This window comes from Chiloscyllium plagiosum, chromosome 51 (assembly GCF_004010195.1).
Source record: "Chiloscyllium plagiosum isolate BGI_BamShark_2017 chromosome 51, ASM401019v2, whole genome shotgun sequence".
NCBI classification, from domain to species: Eukaryota; Metazoa; Chordata; class Chondrichthyes; order Orectolobiformes; family Hemiscylliidae; genus Chiloscyllium; species Chiloscyllium plagiosum.
The window spans coordinates 2,764,410-2,784,689 of record NC_057760.1 but is presented as its reverse complement, the minus strand read 5'-3'; the positions used below and the strand labels follow the sequence as shown (position 1 = coordinate 2,784,689).

At 45.6% G+C, this 20,280-nt stretch overlaps 1 protein-coding gene across 6 annotated transcripts in view; it reads right to left on the bottom strand.

Moving 5' to 3' along the window:
- Positions 1-305: 305 nt before the first annotated feature.
- ash1l (ash1 (absent, small, or homeotic)-like (Drosophila)) overlaps positions 306-20,280 on the bottom strand; it is a 217,194-nt gene continuing 197,219 nt past the window's right edge. For 3 of the 6 annotated variants that reach the window (XM_043684014.1, XM_043684015.1, XM_043684013.1), the window contains 10 exons: positions 19,337-19,585; positions 16,178-16,264; positions 15,305-15,395; positions 14,327-14,465; positions 12,943-13,115; positions 11,962-12,128; positions 11,408-11,448; positions 7,923-7,964; positions 6,653-6,915; positions 306-4,475 (listed from right to left, as the gene is read on the bottom strand). In XM_043684014.1, the coding sequence (XP_043539949.1) occupies positions 4,384-4,475; positions 6,653-6,915; positions 7,923-7,964; positions 11,408-11,448; positions 11,962-12,128; positions 12,943-13,115; positions 14,327-14,465; positions 15,305-15,395; positions 16,178-16,264; positions 19,337-19,585 (1,344 nt within the window). In that variant the 3' untranslated portion in view covers positions 306-4,383. Of the gene's footprint in view, positions 4,476-6,652; positions 6,916-7,922; positions 7,965-11,407; positions 11,449-11,961; positions 12,129-12,942; positions 13,116-14,326; positions 14,466-15,304; positions 15,396-16,177; positions 16,265-19,336; positions 19,586-20,280 lie in introns of those variants that run through there. The other 3 variants (XM_043684016.1, XM_043684017.1, XM_043684018.1) reach the window with 3 other exon arrangements.

Sequence of the window (20,280 nt, the reverse complement as noted above, 5' to 3'; positions counted from 1 at the left end):
CTCTGACTAATGCACCTAACACTACGGGCAATTCACGTGACTCGCACATCTTTGGATTGCAGGAGGAAACCGGAGCACCCGGAGGAAACCCACGCAGGCACGGGGAGAATGTACAAACTCCACACAGTCACCCAAGGCTGGAATCAAACCTGGGAGCGTGGTGCTCTGAGGTAGCAAAGCTCACCACTGTGCCACCCTGCCACCCCCAGAGGGTCACCAGAGATAGCCTGCCTGAGGAGCAGACAAGGGGAAGCATGTTGAGGTCCAACGCAAAGAAAGGTCACAAACGACAATTAAGAAAAAAAAACAGTTTCTCCATTTAATACTAGACTTTCTCAAGTTGAGATACACGCGTCTTTATGCAATTACATCCAACGTTAAAATTCGTAATACATAATTTACAAAGATTAAAGTCAAAACAATTATCTATTAGATATGCTTCTGTAAAAAGTAAATATATTAGCAGCATTTTTCCAGCAAACAATCACACTGCCTACACCCATGCAGACTATAGTTATATCTATTTGCAATAATGTAGTGCTTTTAAACAGCGATTCCGTGACTTTGTTTTTGTAATTTTTTTTTAAAAAGTAACCCAAAAAAAACATTTAAAAAAAAACCTGTCATCACTTTCTATGCCAATAAGGAGGGGAGGGTAGGGTAGGGGAAGGGAAGGAAAGAGGAAGAAAAAAAATAAAATGGCATTACCTAACCACTGATTGTCTAAAACATGATTTAATCTTTCGGCAAAGAAAGAGAAAATGACAGACATAGTGTGCCTTCTACATATATAAATTTTTTTTGTATTTTTCTTAGTGTTTGACACTATTACCAAGAGTGAAATGTCTATAGGAGACAAATGAAAATATTACAGACCTGTCAAAACTCCTATCAATGATGAATCGAGTATCTCATACTCAATCGTCTGCTACTGTACAGTGTTGCTTTGCAGTAAGAAAATAGTCAAAACAATCTTTCTCTTTTTTCGATTTTTTTTTAATAAAATACGATCTCAAAGGGTTTTCTTCTTTTGAGACACAAAAGGGGAATGGGATGGAACATGTTCCACTGAGATTGACGCAATGCGTTTGTACATTAGGACAGAATTGGTCCATGTAAAGGAACATGTGATGACAGTATTGCTGACAACCACACAACTGATATGTACACATTGGCACATCATAATTTCTGTTTTTTACTTATTTAAAAGGATGTTGGGAGTGGGACTGCATAAGCTTACATACGGACAAAGCAAAGCTTTTTTTTTCCTTTTTCGTTTTTTTTTAGTTAAAATGGGCGGGAAGGTACTACACTGTACAGTTCAAACAGAACACAGACGTAGTGTCTTGATTATTACTTCTACGCGAATGTTTTCTACTTCACAACAAATACTTTTTCATTTTGAATACTGCTTTTCATTTCTGTAGTGGCTTTCCTTTTGTATTCTCCTGCCTACTTATGTTGGTTTTATTTTAAGAAAAGAGAAGATTTCACACTGGCTCCACTTGGCCATGACTTTGGTGTTACTGGTGTTGCACATGTAGCTGGTTAATACTGTACACAAGTGAAGACCCTCGGTAACTGTGGCTTCCCAATCCGTTCACACACCAAAACCTCAGTTCAAATGTATTTTGACATGGCCCCCAACACGAGTGGTTGACCTGGCAATCAACACTCAGTCCCTTTCCCCACATGGCCCTGATACCTCTGCTTGCAGAGCTTTCAAGGAGAGTAAGCGACCCACTGCTCTTCCTGTAAGAGACTTCCTCCCCACCACGCCCTCTGCTGTGTTCAGTAATTTTGGGGCAGAGGTTTGGTGTCTCTTTGGCGAGCTGCCACTCAGCAGGGCAGGTACTGGAAATAGATGACAACACTCAGCGGGGCCAGGGGAGTTTATAAATTTTGGGAGGGAGGAAATGTTGAATGAAGCAAAAGAGACAGGGATTCTGCCTTATGTTTCTGGCCAAGATGCTATAGGCAAGAGTTCAGGTACAGTCAGACTCAACCTAATGAATGTCATCAGGAAATAGAAGTCACAAGTCATGTATCATTTTAATAATGTGGTCAGATTTACTCGTTGCAAATCCATGTGATCCAATTCTAGGGGGTAACGGCTGTGAATTGCTAACTGCATGACAACAAAAAAATCAAACAGATGACGGAGTTGGGAGAGGGAGGGGAAAACCGGTATACTTTCTCCTAATGTACAGCGAGATCAGAGCCGGTCACAGAGCAGACAATAATTCTGGACTTGTACTGTGGCTCTCCCTGAAAATCAAAGGTGGGGGGGGGGGGGAAGAGAATGAATCAGACATGACATGACACAATGGTTCATTTAGCTTTGGAACGCGCTGCCTGATCAGGTGGGAGATACAAATGCAAAGGGAAATAGATAAGTATTTCAAACGAGAGAAACAAATGAAATAAGAACAAGGGCAAGTGGAATAAACCAAAGTGATCTTCCTCCCCCTGAGAAAGAGCCTGAGCCGATTCAATGGGCAAGGTGACTTCCTGCCCTGCTGCACTGCACTATGGGTACACAGCATGCAAACCCCAGCTCACCCCAGGTTGGAAATAAGTAATAACAAAGTAAGGGGGACAGGAACTTGAGGAAACAGCAGCAGCTTGTATGGTTCAAGTTATGACAATGTTATTGTTTGGCCATGTGTTTTTGTTTGAAAGGAACCGTACGCCTAATTAGACGTGGGATCATCAGTCCCGGTTTCACATCAAAGTTTGGGACCCATTCACATCTGATGTTAAAGGTGGCAGGAACAGCTTCAAACAAACCACTCAAAGCTTGGCTCATTAAAGATAGGTTTGGGACAGGAAATGGGCCAGCGAAAGAACTGCCTGGAGGCGGAGTCGCAAATGGATTTACAAAAGGATTAGGGTTGATGGGCCAAATGAGTGGCTTGTTCAAAAGTCTTAACAGATTCTAGAGAAAGAATTAGCCCCGAATCACATATTCCAGGACCCCCAGACTCTTTGTAATAGTGGGGTCTTAGTTGGGAGAAAATTGCTCAGGAGAGATGTTAATCTCTCAGAGCTTAATGGGAATGAGAAACTTCATCCACAGATCACTTGTTTTGATAACAAAATTAACTCTTTGGTGCTCGGTTCTTTCATAACCTTCTCTTTTACCAAGAGTACAGGAAGCACAACTTAGAACAAGCTCTTCGACTTGTCCTCAAGCATAGTCGCCATTAAGCTAGGTGTAATTTGCGTGGTGCGCAATGTCGCCATCAGTCCCAGCAGGAGACCCTTGTGTGCAAACCTCCGGGGGGATGGGGTTACGGTTTTTGAGAAAGCACACCTTAATTTATTTGCTTTACGGAGCACACCAGACACACAGCTTAGGACAACAACAATGGTATCTCTGAATGTCCTCAATGAACTTAGAAAAAGTCAAAACCAAAGATCCCATTCCACCCAGAGCAAGACCCCTCCTCTCCCTGACCCAACTACAAAGACACTTTAAGTGCTATTAATCAATCAATCAATCAATCAATCTTCCAATCCACTCGTGTCTCTTTTTAATTTCATTTTTTTCGCCTATTTTTATGCCCTCTGCTTATTAATTGCTTTTTGTTTTGCTGAAGGTAAGGTGGACAGGACCTGATCCAAGCACGTACCATAGTAGGTTACTGGGCCAGCACACTGGTTGCCTTTAATTGCTCAGAGAGAGTGCAAACACTGGGCTTGGATTGTAAACGTCCCTATCCCACTACCTTGTTTCTCAGCTGTCTTCTCTTTCTCCATATACATATATACACACTCCGGACAAACTGTATGACAATCACACTGGTGAATTCACACATACAATCAAAGAACAGGAACAGAAATGGAGTTCAGTCCTTTTTTTTTAAAAAAGAAAAGAGATCTCTTGATGCTTGTGTATTATTAACATTTCGATCAGACACCACCTCCACCCACTTCATGGATGGTGGTTTGGCAACACAATAGTGCCCCACCTCCCCCAAAATAAAGTTTCTCGGCTGCCTCAGGCCATGGGAGCATAGAGTTGACTGAGCCCCGCTCCCCCCCGATGTTAATGAGAGGAACACCATACACACGCGCGTGCATGTGCGCGCACACAGCAAGAGCACTCTGCAGATCAACAGCGGGAGTGCTGGCCGGCTCACTGCATCCAAGTGCTAACTCGTTTCAATTTGTCAGTTTCTTCTTCATCCTCCTGTCCTATTTAATAGTTTAATCAGAGAGCTCCGGGGGGTGTGGGGGGTGGGGGTTGAGGAGCAGAGGGGTTGTGTAGGGTGGTGGGGAGGGGCCCCATCCCTCAATTCTCTTGCTGTCAGGACGCAATAGGACAGGGCAGAAGCCATGATTTCCAATACAGGAAACGCTCCCTTCCATGGTTGTGCATCACTTCCTGAAGCTGCTCTCAGTTAACATTAGTGTGCGCCTACGTAGCCGTCTCCCCGATCCTTCTTCCAACAAGTAGGTTACGTCGATAGCTGGAAAGCAGACAAACCAAAAGACCAGTTTAGTTACTCAGTACCGTTTGTCTGTGAAAAGGCTAACAAACTACTTATTCAAGATAACAGGATTACTTTAGAATAATTCAGGAATGCTGGTCTTCATGTCCAGCCATGAGTGGTAGTGGACAATGAAACAACATGAGGAGAAGGGGCCACAAAATATCCCCATTCTTAATGATAAGGGAGCTCAATGCATCAGTATCGGAACACAAGGCTGAAGGAGTTGCAACCACCTTCAAATAGCTGTGCCAAGTGGATAATCCATCTGTAATTCGTCCCGAGGTCCCCAGCATCCCAGAAGCCAGATTTCAGCTTATTCAATTCACTCCACATGACATTCACAGAGTCATAGAGATGGACAGGACGGAAACAGACCCTTCGGTTCAACTCATCCACGCTGACCAGATATCCCAACCTAACCTAGTCCCACCTGCCAGCACCCAGCCCATATCTCTCCAAACCCTTCCTATTCATAAAACCATCGAGATGTCTTTTAAATGCTGCAATTGTACCAGCCTCCACCACTTCCTCTGGCAGCTCATTCCATACATGTATCACCCTCTGCATGAAAAAGTTGCCCCTTAGGTCTCTTTTATATCTTTCCCCTCTCACCCTAAACCCATGCCCTCTAGTTGACATTGAGTGATAGCTGTAGACACTGGATATTGCAAAGACTGAGTAGTGACAGCATGTCCAATAGGACTGACGACTTGTGCTGCAGAATGAGGTGTGGTCCTCGTCAAGATTTCAGGGAGAAGTAGGTACCAGCATTTTGACTGAAATGTAGAAAAATGTCCAAGTTTGCCCTGTGTACAAAAAGTAGGAGAAATCCAATCCAGCCATTAAGTGTCCATCAAAGCAGGGGAAGGTCTCAAAAAACAGTGCTATCAACGGACCTTGTCCAGCAATAACCTATACAACTAGTTCAGTTCTACCAGAGCCAGAGCCACTTAGTTACTATCCTCAAACCCGACCAAAGAGCTGAACTCCACAGGTGGGAGTGGCAAGGCAGCATTTGTGGCATTTGCAAAACTGGAATCATTCCTAACTGGGGCCAGAGAGTAGAAGAACTCTCCACTAGCTGGACACTCTGCAACAGTTCCTCAGGGTGTGCCCTAGGCCTAACCATCTTAAGCTACTTCATCAATGCTGGGGAAGTGGGGATGGTCACACAATGTTCAGCCCCATTCACAACTCCTCAGATACTGAAGCAATCCATGTCCAGGTCTTGCTACACTTGGACAAGATGGGCTTGGGCTGTCAGGTGACATGCAACAGTCGCACAACACAAATAGTAGGCAATGACCATCACCAATAAGACAGATTCCAAGTTCCCTGACATTCAATAGCATTATTGTTGCCAAATACCCACTATGAATGATTCTGAAGAAGGGTCACCAGACTTGAAACATGGACTCTGGTTCTCCAGCTCCACAATGCTGCCAGACCCACTGAGGTTTTCCAGCTATTTCTGTCTTGGATCCACTGGGGATTATCACGGACTAGAAAGTGAACCAGACCAGGCATGTATTTACAGGATTAAACACTGTGTTTATTTATCCACAAAAACAAAGTCCTATGGATGCTGGAGATCTGAAATAAAGACAAAGTGCTGGAGAAACACAGCAAGTCTGGCATCATCTGTGGTAGAGAAGCAGAGCTCATTCACAATCTCAGTTCAACTCTATTCTGCACCAATGTGCAGTCCAAAACAAACTCAGTGCCAAACCAAAGTCATATTGGACTTGGAACATTAATGCTATTTCTCTCTCCACAGATACAGCCCAACCTGCTGAGACTGACCAGCACTCGGTTTTTTTAATTTATTCTAGGGATATGGGCATTGCTGGCGAGTCAATATTTATTGCTGATTGATCATGGCCTCACACCCTTCAGTGTGTGATGCCAGGAACCTGCAATACACTAACGCTTTTTAGCCAAGAGAATGCACTTTACCAATATGCCTATATCTGACAGCATGAGACATTTTAACCTAGCTGGGCTGGTGGGAGACATTTCCTCTTCAGTGCAGGGCATAATGATTGCATCACCCAAACTATAACACCCACCCATCCCTTTCTTATCTACACAGCTGTAAGCTGCATAATCACCCTGCTCCTGGTGAAACTGTTTAGCCAATAGCCAAGCCTCACCGTTTTTTCCTGGGATCTTGGCCAACAGGTTCAGGAGGATTTTGTTGAGGTTGTCTCTCTGCAATCTCTGCTTCTCCTCTGGGTTACAATCCACTTTCGGAGGGTTACTGCTGCTCTCGCTCTCCTGCTCCTCCAGGTGGGGCATCTCAGCAGCTGGTTGCTCTTGGGCGGTTGACATGTCCTCAATGATGGGGGGTGGAAGGTCTTCCTCCTGAACTACCTCCTTGCAGTGCACTTTTGTTCTCTCCGTTTTCCACGAGGATCTGTTGTTTGTGTCCCGCCCAGATAGGAACAGGGTGGAGAAAAAAAGGAAACACTTGAGATGTGGCTGCAGGTCTGTGACTTCAGGATTATGGTCACTGCTACTTCAGACATGGCACATGCAGAGTCTGCTCCTGAAACACTTTCAGATCCTGCACCTTATTTTAGTTAGTGCTCAGTGACTCGTTCAACACAAGAAAAATAATCTCACACGTGTGCAAAGTTTCCAAGTTTAGTGTTTTAATACTTGGATAGTACTAGTCTTTTCAGAATTTCTGGTTAAACAGAATTAAACTATTCCCAAACCATTTCAAAGTTTGATTGTTGAAGGAAATAATGCCAGTTATAAAACGGAATGATACAAGAACAAGAGGCGGCCATTCAGCCAAACATGCCTGGGCTAGCTGATTTGAAAGAGCTTTACAGTTAGTCCTTGTATCCTGTCCTGAAAACGCATTCCCTTTCAAGCATTTATTCAATACCCAAAGGCATAGGCAGCAGAATCACTTCTACTGTACACCAACTTTAATCAAGGTCCCTAGTGTGCAGCATCCAAATTGTTTAAAAAAAAATTCAACATCAACTCCCTGGAAATGCTCTTGTATTTCTGGAGATCTTGCTCTGTGACTCTGGAATGGTACACTGATTTTGAGAGACTGGAGGTGGGGAACCACAGACTGACAGTACATAGCTCTTGATGGGAACAACAGATGGGTTGTTCCAAGTTGCATCCCACCCCCCCCATTTATAATAGATAATTCCTTGGTCCAATTTCCAAGTATCAGAGGCCATTTGGCCTTCATTGTTGTATCCAGCATGTTTGTATGAACCTAGAAGAGGAATGTACTATAACCAATTCACTGCAAAAGACAATCACATAACTGTGGATAAGTTTGCAAGAACGCCAAGTTCCATTTTAAACAGACACACATGCACAGATATTATGACAATATTGTGAAATGAAATCAATCACTCATTCACTTATTTATTCACTAATGTCTTTACTCACATCTTTGTTAAGGCTGTTTGGTAGGTGGGAGTGCAGCAAAGTCTAAGATGAAGGGAAATAAAAGTCACCCAGAATCAGTGGAAACCGTGGTGTTTCTGACATCAGAGAGCGGTGTACTGCTCTCCAACAGCAACAGTAGGTGATGAGCGAACTGCGTTCCAAACTGAGCCGTTGTGGGATAGATTCTGGGACTTGCCCACTGCCTGCTGGTCAGACTCCTGCCTTCTGGCATCTCGCACCAATTCCTGGCACAGGATCCTGGTTCTGCACTGCTCCGTGACCATGCTCCAACTGTTCCGCCGACGGCTCAGTACAAGGTGCGGTCCTCCTGTGGCAGTGTCAGATCCCACCACCCACCCAAACCTGAGAAAACACAGCAAGCCCCACTGCTCCAGAGTCCACTAACTAACGGTTTGGCTGAGAACTGGTGGAACCTGCCCAATGAGTGCATGTCAAGCTGAAAAGAAATCAGAACCAAAGCGTAGATTCAAGCTTACTGCCCTTCCCACTAAATGGGTAACGGGCTTTCTGCAAACTCTCAACAGTCACCCATCCCACACTGTACAGCCCTGATGGTTTCATTAGTGTTTGGATCGCGCATCGCTCATCCCTTAGTGCCGTCCCTGCACTCCTTGATTAGAATGCTGCACTGCGGAAAGCATTCCTGCCACTGCAGGAAACAAAAGCTACAAGTCTCCGACAGTCGGCCTTGGCAGCATGGTGATATGCTGACATCATTGCCAGGCAGCACTATGGAGAATTGTAGCTCTATCTCCTCCAGCTCGTGAGGAATTTTAAAAGAGAACTTAAGACTAAACAGTAACTTTTTAAGCAACCGTAAATCTTTGAATGGAACATACCCTGGATATAGAACATACATTCTCCCCAAGTCCCCTGTGAACTTTATGAAATGTTGTGAAGATATTTTAGTACCCATTTAGAATGTGCACCCTTCCTCATCAAGGTTTTGAGGAGAGGAAGCAAAGTGGGTATGATAGTCGAAGATTTACGGTGTAGAGAATTAACAGTATTCGGAATAAACAATTGGAGTGAGGTGTTTTAAAATGAATTAACAAGGGGAAGAAAACTTAAGACAGCTAGCTCCAGTTCTAAAACTGAATAAATCCACTCCCCCCCCCTCAGTGAACCCCTGCCCAATCACAATATCTACTTTTGAAACATGCATTAAGAAGTTACAGCTATTTTTTGAAAGAGGGTCACCCCTCCCTCAAGAACCTCCTTGTTCCAAGTCAACTCACCCACCAGGTCAGTCAAAGGACAGGGGTTGATCATCATTTTCCTGGTTCCCTGGAGCAGGAGTAGGGAGCCAAAAGGGACAAGTTCACCAAACACCACTCTTTTATCGTGTCTCCCTCAATCACGCATTATTCATCCCTTTGTGCAATCACTCAGTCCTTATCCCAGACCCCATCTCTATTTAAGACTGCTGGTCACCAGTCACCATCTGGTACTCCTTATATCTGAGCTTAGACAACTAGTGCAGGCTGTTTAACCAGGCACATCTTAGCAGAGGCTTAGGTGGGTCTTATTTAAACAATTCAAAGCTGTATACACTAGTCTGTAACAGATAGTAAAAAACTGAGGTCCCATTCCTCGTCCATGCATCAGCAAGACTGGAGCCCCTTAATTCCTCCTGGTTAAGTTGAGCTAATCAGCAGCCACCATTAACTATTAGTCCCAGTGACCATGCCAGCCCAACCTTTACTACTTCCGGTCTTTTCCTCCTCCATTCTGTGTCCCTTTCTAAATTATTCAGATAATAATCAACGACAATCCAACTGAAAGGTTAAAAAGAATTCTCCAAGACCAATCCTCTTGCTCCCTGTTTTACTAGAACATCAGACCTGTGATCCATCAGCCTCAGAGTAAACCAGAGCCCTGGGCAGTGAGACAGTGATTATCAACATTCAATCCATAGACCCAATGAGAGAGATGTGTCCCTTCCCATAACTGATACCTTCACAGGTACTCTTCACCTTCAATCAATTGCTTAACAACTAACCATGTGTCATCTCTTACTGCCCTGCTTGTTAGGGCATACAGTTTAGACACGGATGGCTTCAGTGCATATGGAACTAGGCGTGAGCATTTACAGGTGCTACAGCGGCAGGAGACACCTCAACTAAGTATTATCTGGCCCTTATCCAACAGTCTTCCTACATCGGAGTGAGATAGAGAAAGAGAAAAGACTGGGGTAATTCACAGTGGAAGCTTCTTACACACTCCCGAGATTGGTCCAGATGTGACAACAAACAGCCCCAGCCCCCACCCACCCAGTGTCTCATCTGTGGAACAGTGAGTTGGGACTGGGGCCGGTGACACTAAACTTGACTGCCTTCAGTTGGGTTGGAGTTTCATCAGTTCTCTGACAAGTCAAAAGTGGGAGGTCACGTAACAGAAGCAAGATTTCTGCTGTCTATGACGGAGGGAGTTGGGAAGGAGGCAGGAATTGTAAAGGAACCATTTATTTCTGAGTCACTCCCTTTGCAAGCTGACCACAGCAATCCAAAGACTGCTGGGGAGGGCTAGGAAAATAAGAAAACAAACTTCAACTCAATACGATTTGTCTGCCAAGCACGGTGCAGCGCACGCTTTCAACTTGCACTCGAGACCAAATGAAATCTATGAACCTTCTACTTACTGATCACAGAGAGAGATTGGTAATGAGATTTTAACATGTATTATTGACTCAATGCCCCTCTCTGCTCCCAAAGGCACCGAGTCTCATTGGGATTGAGATGCTGTCAGGTAGGTATATCCACTGGTCTCTCTCACTGTGTTAGCAATCAAGGCAGGCATCAGAATTCACTGCAAACCTGTTGTAATTCAAAGCCCACAACTTGCAGCAGGAGCCAGCAGTAGGAACTATCCGATCCCATCTTTATGGAGTCAGGATTTTGGAAGAGATTTGCTAACGGTGGCTCAGTGGTTAGCATTGCTGCCTCACAGCATCAGGGACCCGGGTTCGATCCCACCCTTGGGCGACTAGCTGTGTGGAGTTTGCACATTCTCCCAGTGCCTGCATGGGCTTCCTCCGGGTGCTCCAATTTCCTCCCACAATCCAAAGATGTGCAGGTTAGGTGAACTGGCCATGCTAAATTGTCCCATTGTGTTCAGGGATGTATAGGTTAGGTGCAAATATAGGATAATAGGGTAGGGAATGGGTTTGGGTGGGTTAGTCTTTAGAGGGTCAGAGTGGACTTGCTGGGCCGAAGTGCCTGTCCCCACACTGTAGGGGTTCTATGAATCCTATAACATAGCACAGGATTAAGGGTAACAGGGTCAGCAAGTCTCACCACACCGGCTCCAACTGACATGAGAGCAGGTGAGCTGCTGTAACCCACAGAGGCCGTGGGCGACTACAGGTTTCTGCGAGCAAGAACTGTAAAGTTAAGAGACAAACCTGCCGCAGGTAACAGAACTGAAAGTACAAACAGAGCAGTCGGACAGTAAATGTTACTCACCGGCCTCCATTCCTCTTGTAATTTTCTGGTACATAGTGAGGCTAATGGAAAGTAAACAGCAGAAGAAGAAGAAAACAAAAAGCAGATTTTGGTTTAAAAATTATGACTAGGCACAACAACACTCCTTTCCATCAGGCTTCATCCATCCCACCGCCCAGCCTCTCAGGGCTCACTTTCCTCTGCCATGCATGTCATCACCCTGGCCTCTCTGCTGCCAGGGCCTTGAGCAATTGCCTGAAGTGAAGCTAGGGGCCCCGCACCTTAATTTCCCAACAGTGCTTCTTTCTGCAAATGGCAAAACGACTGGTCAGCTCTCCAATTTGGCAGAGGGTGCAGGAGGGGCTCATATGGAAAAAGGGGCAGACAGAGGGTATAACCTAACCGTGTAGCAGCAGCAGTGTACACAACAGGTTAACAAACCAACTACAAACTGAAGCATTCATTTCCTTCACTTGCTCTCCCTCACCAGGAGCTCACCCGACACCTACCCCTGAATCCCTTCTGATCCATCCCCCCCACCCCCGGCCAGCAACAATCCCACCATTAACACTTACAGAGAAATCTCTTTTGGGTGTCAGTTTCTTCGGAAAGTGATCGAATGCGTAGGATTTTGTGCAGACAGGATAGCGGTTCCGGTGGATCTTATAGAAGAGATGTGCAGATTTATCCAGGCGATAGTCACAGATGTAAACATCCTGGTCTTTCACACCCTTTGGCCTCCCTAAACCATCAAAAGGGAAAGGTGAGAGTGCATTAACAGTGCAGTTACAAGCTCCAGCACAAAACTTCACCACAGCTAACCCTCTAACAAAGCTTAGGGCAGGGCACGGCTGGCTTTCACACCTTCTCATGACAGGGTAAACTTCTACTCACATTCAGTGGTGACTTTCAGAAATTCCTTTAAAAGGCGACAAAAGGTTAAAAAAAAAGACGAACTAATAAATTGGGAGTTCAGGAGAAACCACTTCACCCAGGGTGTGCTGAGAATGTGGAACTCCTGACCACACTACTATTAAGTTGAATTGCAGAGATGCACCGAAGGGGAATGCTGGACACACAGCAAACAGAAAGGAATAAAGGGATATGCTGGTGGAGTGACATGAAGAGGAATGGGAGGTGGTATGTGTAGATGCTAAACAACAATGCAGACATGCACGATAAAGTCTACGTTCATAAATGTTGCCCAACTCTACGTAAAGGGGCAGAGCTTACCCCCAGGATGTGCAGAGTTAGGGGTATTATAAACAGCTTGGATTCCAACTTTTGATCATGATCCAGGGAGCTGTGGTGCTAACCTTTGGTGTGCACTCCAAGTGAATTTAAGCCTGGGTTCCATGCTCAGGTGTGGAGAACCCCTGGGTCAGGGAGGTAACAGAAGAAATCACGAAGGGCACTGACTGGGGGAGGTTCACACCATCTTGAACCATTCAGTGTTCAACAGCTAGCACAAAAGGTGACATCAACAGTGGTGGGAAACTAGCAGGACAGGGACAGGGACAGGGGTGAAAAGGCTTAGAGACTAAAATTTCACTCACCCTTACAGTAGGTGTAGAGGTCCAACACACAGCAGGTTCCAACCACTGCCTCCAGAGGGATAATCTCGTACAGAGGCACCCTGAATAGCTCGTTATGGTAAAACCGTCTTGAAGGGGAGTGATGGGTCTCATGGGGTCGGAAATAATGATGACCAAAGGCAAATCGCTCCCCTCTGTCAGAACAATAGAGATTATCATGACATCAAGCAAAATGGAATTTCAAAATAACATATAGGCAGCAAAATACCGCACCAGTAAAAGGTGATGGCAAACGCACGTTAGTTTCAGACTTCAACTGGGGAAATAAGCTTAGCTGTACAATTTGAGGACACGCTCTTCCAAACTTAGGCTGTGTCTGGACAGAATATTTTCAAATGTGGTACCAGTGTACACAAGCCTATCACTGTATAATGCTGGGGAACAGAACTGGTGGGTGCAAGTGAGGACTGCAGATGCTAGAGATTAGAATCGAGAGCGTGGTGTGGGAAAGCCACAGCAGGTCAGGCAGCATCAGAGGACCAGGAAAATCGACGTTTCAGGCAAATGCCCTTCATCAGGAGTAGAGTACTGGTGGAGACAGGTCGCCACTGTACAACACTGCGATACAGTACTGGTGGGGACAGGTCTGTCACTGTGTAACACTGGGGTACAGTACTGGTGGGGACAGGTCGCCACTGTACAACACTGCGATACAGTACTGGTGGGGCCAGGTCTGTCACTGTATAACATTGGGGTACAGTACTGGTGGGGACAGGTCTGTCACTGTGTAACACTGGGGTACAGTACTGGTGGAGACAGGTCGCCACTGTACAACACTGCGATACAGTACTGGTGGGGCCAGGTCTGTCCCTGTATAACACTGGGGTACAGTACTGGTGGGGACAGGTCTGTCACTGTGTAACACTGGGGTACAGTACTGGTGGAGACAGGTCGCCACTGTACAACACTGCGATACAGTACTGGTGGGGCCAGGTCTGTCCCTGCATAACATTGGGGTACAGTACTGGTGGGGGACAGGTCTGTCCCTGTATAACACTGGGGTACAGTACTGGTGGGGACAGGTCTGTCACTGTGTAACACAGGGTTACAGTACTGGTGGGGGACAGGTCTGTCCCTGTATAACACTGGGGTACAGTACTGAGTGGGGACAGGTCTGTCACTGTATAACACTGGGGTACAGTACTGGTGGGGACAGGTCTGTCACTGTATAACACTGGGGTACAGTACTGGATGGGGACAGGTCTGTCACTGTGTAACACTGGGGTACAGTGCTGGTGGGGGACAGGTCTGTCACTGTGTAACACTGGGGAAGTGCCCAGGTCACTGCGGTTCAGGAGCCATTTTACAAGTTTGCATTATGTAGTTGATCCTGCAGCTGCCTTACTTTTCGTTCTTCCAGAGCTTTTCAATACGGAAGATATCGAGCTTGTCACGATTGATGTGCGAGAGCAGTCTGTAGGACTGTCGGACAGGCTGGCCCTCAGGCCCTCGCCGATTGTCTCTCATCAGATAGACACAGTCACCTGCAGCAGAACATATACCGAGTTGATCAGAAGAGTGGAGCAAAGGTACAAAATTTAAAATTCCTTGGTGATTTCCACGTCAACTTAGAAAGGTTTCCACATTTATGTTTTGACTAAGGTTAAAGATTAAAGTTGGTGCTCATGGGAAACAATTGTCACCAATACTTAAGCTGTGCAGAACAACCAATCTCTTTCCTTTGGTCACTTTGCTGATATGCCCAGTGTTATACTGAGATGTTTCAACGAGTTGAAAGCAAGCTGTTAAAAAAGTGTTGCTGGAACCGTATTTGTTGAGTGTAAATGTTTCACACACTGTCTGCACATCCAAACAGAATACTGGTCCAATGTGCTGACAGTGTCTTCTTCCCCCCCACCCCCCCCCACCCCCCCCAAACTTCATGTGAAGTTAGAGTTTAGCCCCCTCTAACCGTACAATGACCAACATAAAGCACTGGCAAGCTTTCCATTTCTTCCCCTACTGATTTGATCATTGCACCAGGAGACAAGCCAGCCCAAGGAGAAAGAGGTGCAGCACCAAATGGTGGATTGTTAATGGGTAGCAGTGAAAAGAGAGCTGTATTAGAGTAGCTGAGCTGATAAGTAATGACTATCGTGCTGGATTTTACTTCCATGCAAACACCTGTTACGGCAGTCTTCTTAACCCCAAGTACCTGATATCCAGCCCAACATTAATACAACATTTCAATGGAATATATGCCAACTGGGGTTTGTGTTTTGTTACTTTTCTGAAGATACATGTGTGTGTGTATGTCAGGAATGCTATCAGCTTCTCACATGAAGGCACGTGAGTAAGGCCATTCTCCCCAGCATCCACCTACCGTGTCGGAGCAGCAGGTCATCCCGCAGAAGGCAGATGTAGTACACACAACCAGGCTGGGCATAATGTGGCTGTGGGATCATGGGGACTTCCTGTAGAGAAACAGCAATAGTGAGTCACAGAACAGACAGTGGCTACTTATGGACCAGCAGTGGCCACGGGGGAGAAAAAAGGAGCAAATGGGCATTGTTTAAGGATTTGAACAAAGTACAAAGAAAATTTACAGCCCAGGAACAGGCCCTTTGGCCCTCCAAGCCTGAGCCGATCCGAATGTACTGTCTAAACCTGTCGGTCAATTCCTAAGCATCTGTATCCCTCTACTCCCCACCGACTCATGCATCTGTCCAGATGCATCTTAAATGAATCTACCAATTGATTTGACTAATGTCACCATCAGCCTCTCAGGGGAGTGCTGACTCTTGCTGCCATAACCTGGAAGGCTGGGTTGCTTTTGTTTTGTGACATTTGTCTACTCAGGTTTGGGACTCCAGCTGCAATGGCCCCCCCCTGTCACTAAGATCAGTGGAGTGCAAGGTGGCAGCAACATCAGGATCCTCTGGTCTGGATGACTCTCCAGTGGCAATATGTCCAGCAACCGGGGCAGCCACTGATGAGCAGCAGCATTACTGACATTTGATACCACAGCTGAAACTTCCCAGAAAATGTTCACAACACAGGATTTGCAGGAATGTAACTGCGTACAATTAAGTGAAATGCCCAAAGCTGTTTAACCATCCATTAGGAAACAGTGCTGTTAATGCACTGAAAGGCACAGCACATAAGCCTAAACAAAGAGGCCCGGGCTGACTGCTGTGGCCAATGTTGTTAACCAGAATGCACAACACCTTTTGTTATTCACAAGGGATTGACTTACCCTCTCCACAGGTCGAGGATCACACTGCTCACACAGGTAGTGCTCAACATCTGCAGTTACACGCATGCAGTCACAGTGCTGCCACACCTAGTGGGCGGGGTGGGGGGTGAAGAGAGGAGAGGAGGTTAGAATAAACAAGTACAAAATACAGCACAACGCACAGGAACCTATAGACCACCCAGTTTTTTTTTTAAGATTCTCTACAGCATGGAAACAGGTCTCTTTGGCCCAGCAAGTCCACACCGACCCTCTGAAGAGCAACCCACCCAGACCCATTCCCCTAAGTTTACCCCTGACAAAGGCACCTAACATTATGGGCGATTTAGCATGGCCAATTTGCCTAACCTGCACATCTTTGGACTATGGGAGGAAACCCACACCGACACGGGGAGCAGGTGTAAACTCCACACAGACAGTTGCCCGAGGCTGGAATTGAACCCGGGTCCCTGGTGCTGTGAGGCAGCAGCGCTAACCACTGAGCCCACTGTGCTGCACATCCCCCCCCCCCCCCCCGCCCAATTCAACATCACTACATTTATTTAACAAGGACAAGATGCAAGTAGCTGTCTATCATTACAGTCACCAGAAACAGACTCATTCCTCTTACCTCAAAGACCTTCTTACAGCTTAAGCGTATCAGCTTCTATATTAAAAGGTTAGTCCAATTTGATGCCTCATTCTTAATTTTGATCTCCTCGTATTTGGACAATTCGCTTCAAATTAATTTTCTCAAATTTGAAAGACTCAAAAATCTCCAAATGGAAGCAAGTTCAACTTTTTTTAAACTTGCTGTACAAGTCTAATTCCTGAAGCAAGAACCAATTTTGCTGTTTATTACTGTATCTCCTAGGAATAGCAGGAGGCAATTCAACTTAGACAAGTTTATTCCACCTCAAGGGCAATTCAATTCTATTCTCTGGTTAGGTGATCAGAACTGACAGACGAGCCAGACGAAAGAGACTGCTTCTGTGCTGTACAACTCTAACTCTCTGACAGCTCCTTTTACAGCAACTCTACCTTTAACTTGCACCCTACTTTTATAACTTAATACCATATACCAAGCAGTGGAATGGAAGTGCTTTTACAGGTTTATCCACTGTGGCCTAGCGATCCACCTTCAGCATCCGTGCACTCTAGCTTTGTTCATCATGAAAGTTTCTGAAATGTGCCCAAATTTCCCACAAGTATATCTGGTGCAGAGACTATTTACACCGACAGCATGGAGCTGGTGAAAAATGGACTAGACTGCCACTGTCAATATCCAGACACCATACCTTTACCCACTAGGAACACTGCCAAGGCATTTGGAAAATTTGCCTGAATTTTACCAGATACGAAAGCTTCATCCATGTAACTGGAGGTGAAAATCCAGGTCTGTAACTATTCTTAGCTGACTGGCAAATTGCCCGATTCTGCATGTTGCTTCCATTCACCATTTACACACTGAACTGCAGCTGCTGACTCGATTGCCTGAAGACTAAGTGCAAATGAATGGGCTTTTATTCCTCTCCCGTTGGTCTGAGTTGTCATAACAAGGCTTGAGTGATTTAACTGTACCTTCTGACAAGAGTTTTGAGTGGTATTCACAACTGTGGATGTTGCGAACTTTGTTTAAATCTCAGTTTGCAGACTACACATCTCTCTACACACTTTGCAATAACAGGCATCAGTCTTTTTGTGAAAAGAATGGTCTGCTGGGTGTTAACCAGCACAAGAACTCATCAACACACACAAGTGGCTCTGGTCTAGTTATAGAGTCATAGAGATGTACATCATGCAAACAGACCCTTCAGTCCAACCCAGTCATGCCGACCAGATTTCCTACATTAATCTACTCCCATTTGCCTGCACTTGGCCCATATCCTGCTCACCTCTTCCTTATTCACATACAATATTTAAAAGGCATCTTGGATGGGTAACTGTACCAGCCTCCACCACCACCACCACTGGCAGCTCATTCCATACACGCACCATCCTCTGTGGAAAAAGTCACCCTTAGGTCCCTTTTAAATCTTTCCCCTCTCACCCTAAAACCTATGCCCTCTAGTTCTGGACTCCCCCACCCCAGGAAAAAAACTTGGTCTGTTTACCCTATCCATGTCCCTATGATTTTATAAACCTCTATAAGGTGACCCCTCAGTATCTGACACTCCAGGGAAAACAGCACAGTTTTACTGCTCTAAAGAAACACTGCTCCAGGCTAACTTGCTACTTCACAATAACTACAATTTCTGCTTGTTTAACTCTCAATCCCAAACCGCCATCTCCATAGAGGCGCACACCACTCAAGACATAATTTCATAGCTGAATGAGGGACCTCCAAAGCTATGCATGACCCCCAGAGAATTAAAATCAGCAGAAAATATGCTGTTGACCCACAGTGAACAGGCAAGAGCTCCTTGTTTGGTCCAGATTACATTATTCAGCAGAGCAGTGGCTTGCAAGGGTTTAGGGTTTACTCAGCCATAGTCATTCGGCACAGAACAGACCTTTCAGCCCATTGAGTCTGCACCAACCTACCTACATTAATCCCACTTTTCCATAACCTTGAATATTAGGATATCTCAAGTGGTCATCCATGCACTTTTCCACATTCTTCCCTGCATCTTGGCGAACAATCACCCGTCAGTCAACATCACCAAACTAAGAGCTTTGTCCATTAGGACTGTGCCTGAAGTCTCTGCCCAAATCTCCATCAAGTGTTCCTGATGGACCAGGCACCAGAGACCTCCTGGCTCTGGAGCAGAACGGAAATCAAAATTCACTGGATGTGCTGTGCTTTGCTTTGGGACAGCCCCAAGATGTGACATTAAATAAATGCATTAAAAAAATTCTTACGACTTCTGCCAGGTCACCTGAAACTCTGCCCTGTACAACAAAGTCACACGACATCATGTTATAGTCCAACAGGTTTATTTGAAATCACCAGCTTTAAGAGCACTGTCCCTTCACCACCCCTTTCGTCAGTGGCACTCGGAAAGCTTCTGGTGTAAAACAAACCTATTGGACTATAACTTGGTGTCGTGTGACTTCTGACTTTGTCCACCCCAGTCCAACATCGGCACCTCCACACTGTTGGACAGACAGACAGAAATCCAAATGTAAACATGTGGAACTTGAATTCCCCCAGGATGCTGCCCAATTCTGAAAGTTACTTACCATGCACTTCTCACACTGAATCATCAGTCCCTCGTCCTTGTACAGCCCACAGATGCAACGAATCACATCGTCATCTTTCTCATTGCCATTTTCCTTCTCACCAATAGACGTCTCACTGCTGTCTGCCTCGCTGGCTGTCTCCCCAATGATCTCATCGATCTGGGCAGAGGCTTCGTGCCGAGCATTGTAGTAGACTTTCCTCAAGCGGCAAACATCTCTGCCAATGGAAGACTTCCTGCCGTAGTATTTCTGAAGCGCATAATGTTAAATGAGTACAGAAGCAATACAAAGTGGAATAGCCGTCATTTTCATTTACGGTCAACATTAACTAGGGATCTTGTCAATGTTTGAGCTCAGCCCTGCACTCCCCCAGTGAGGTACTAAGTCCCAAACTCAATTCCCATTCTCCATGCAGTTGGCTAATCTGAGCCAGGGCAATGATTTGTAAACTCTGCGCCTTTACTAGAACATAGAACAATACAGCACAGAACAGGCCCTTCAGCCCACGATGTTGTGTCGAACATTTGTCCTAGCTTAGGTATCCATCCATGTACCTATCCAATTGCCACTTAAAGTTCGCCAATGATTCCGACTCTACCACTCCCACAGGCAGCGCATTCCATGCCCCCACCACTCTCTGGGTAAAGAACCCACCCCTGACATCTCCCCTATACCTTCCACCCTTCACCTTAAATTTATGTCCCCTTGTAACACTCTGTCTACTCCATCTATTCCCCTGATCATCTTATACACCTCTATCAAGTCACCCCTCATCCTTCTCCGTTCCAATGAGAAAAGGCCTAGCACGCTCAACCTATCCTTGTATGACCTATTCTCCATTCCAGGCAACATCCTGGTAAATCTTCTCTGCACCCTCCCCAAAGCTTCCACATCTTTCCTAAAATGAGGCGACCAGAACTGCACATAGTACTCCAAATGTGGCC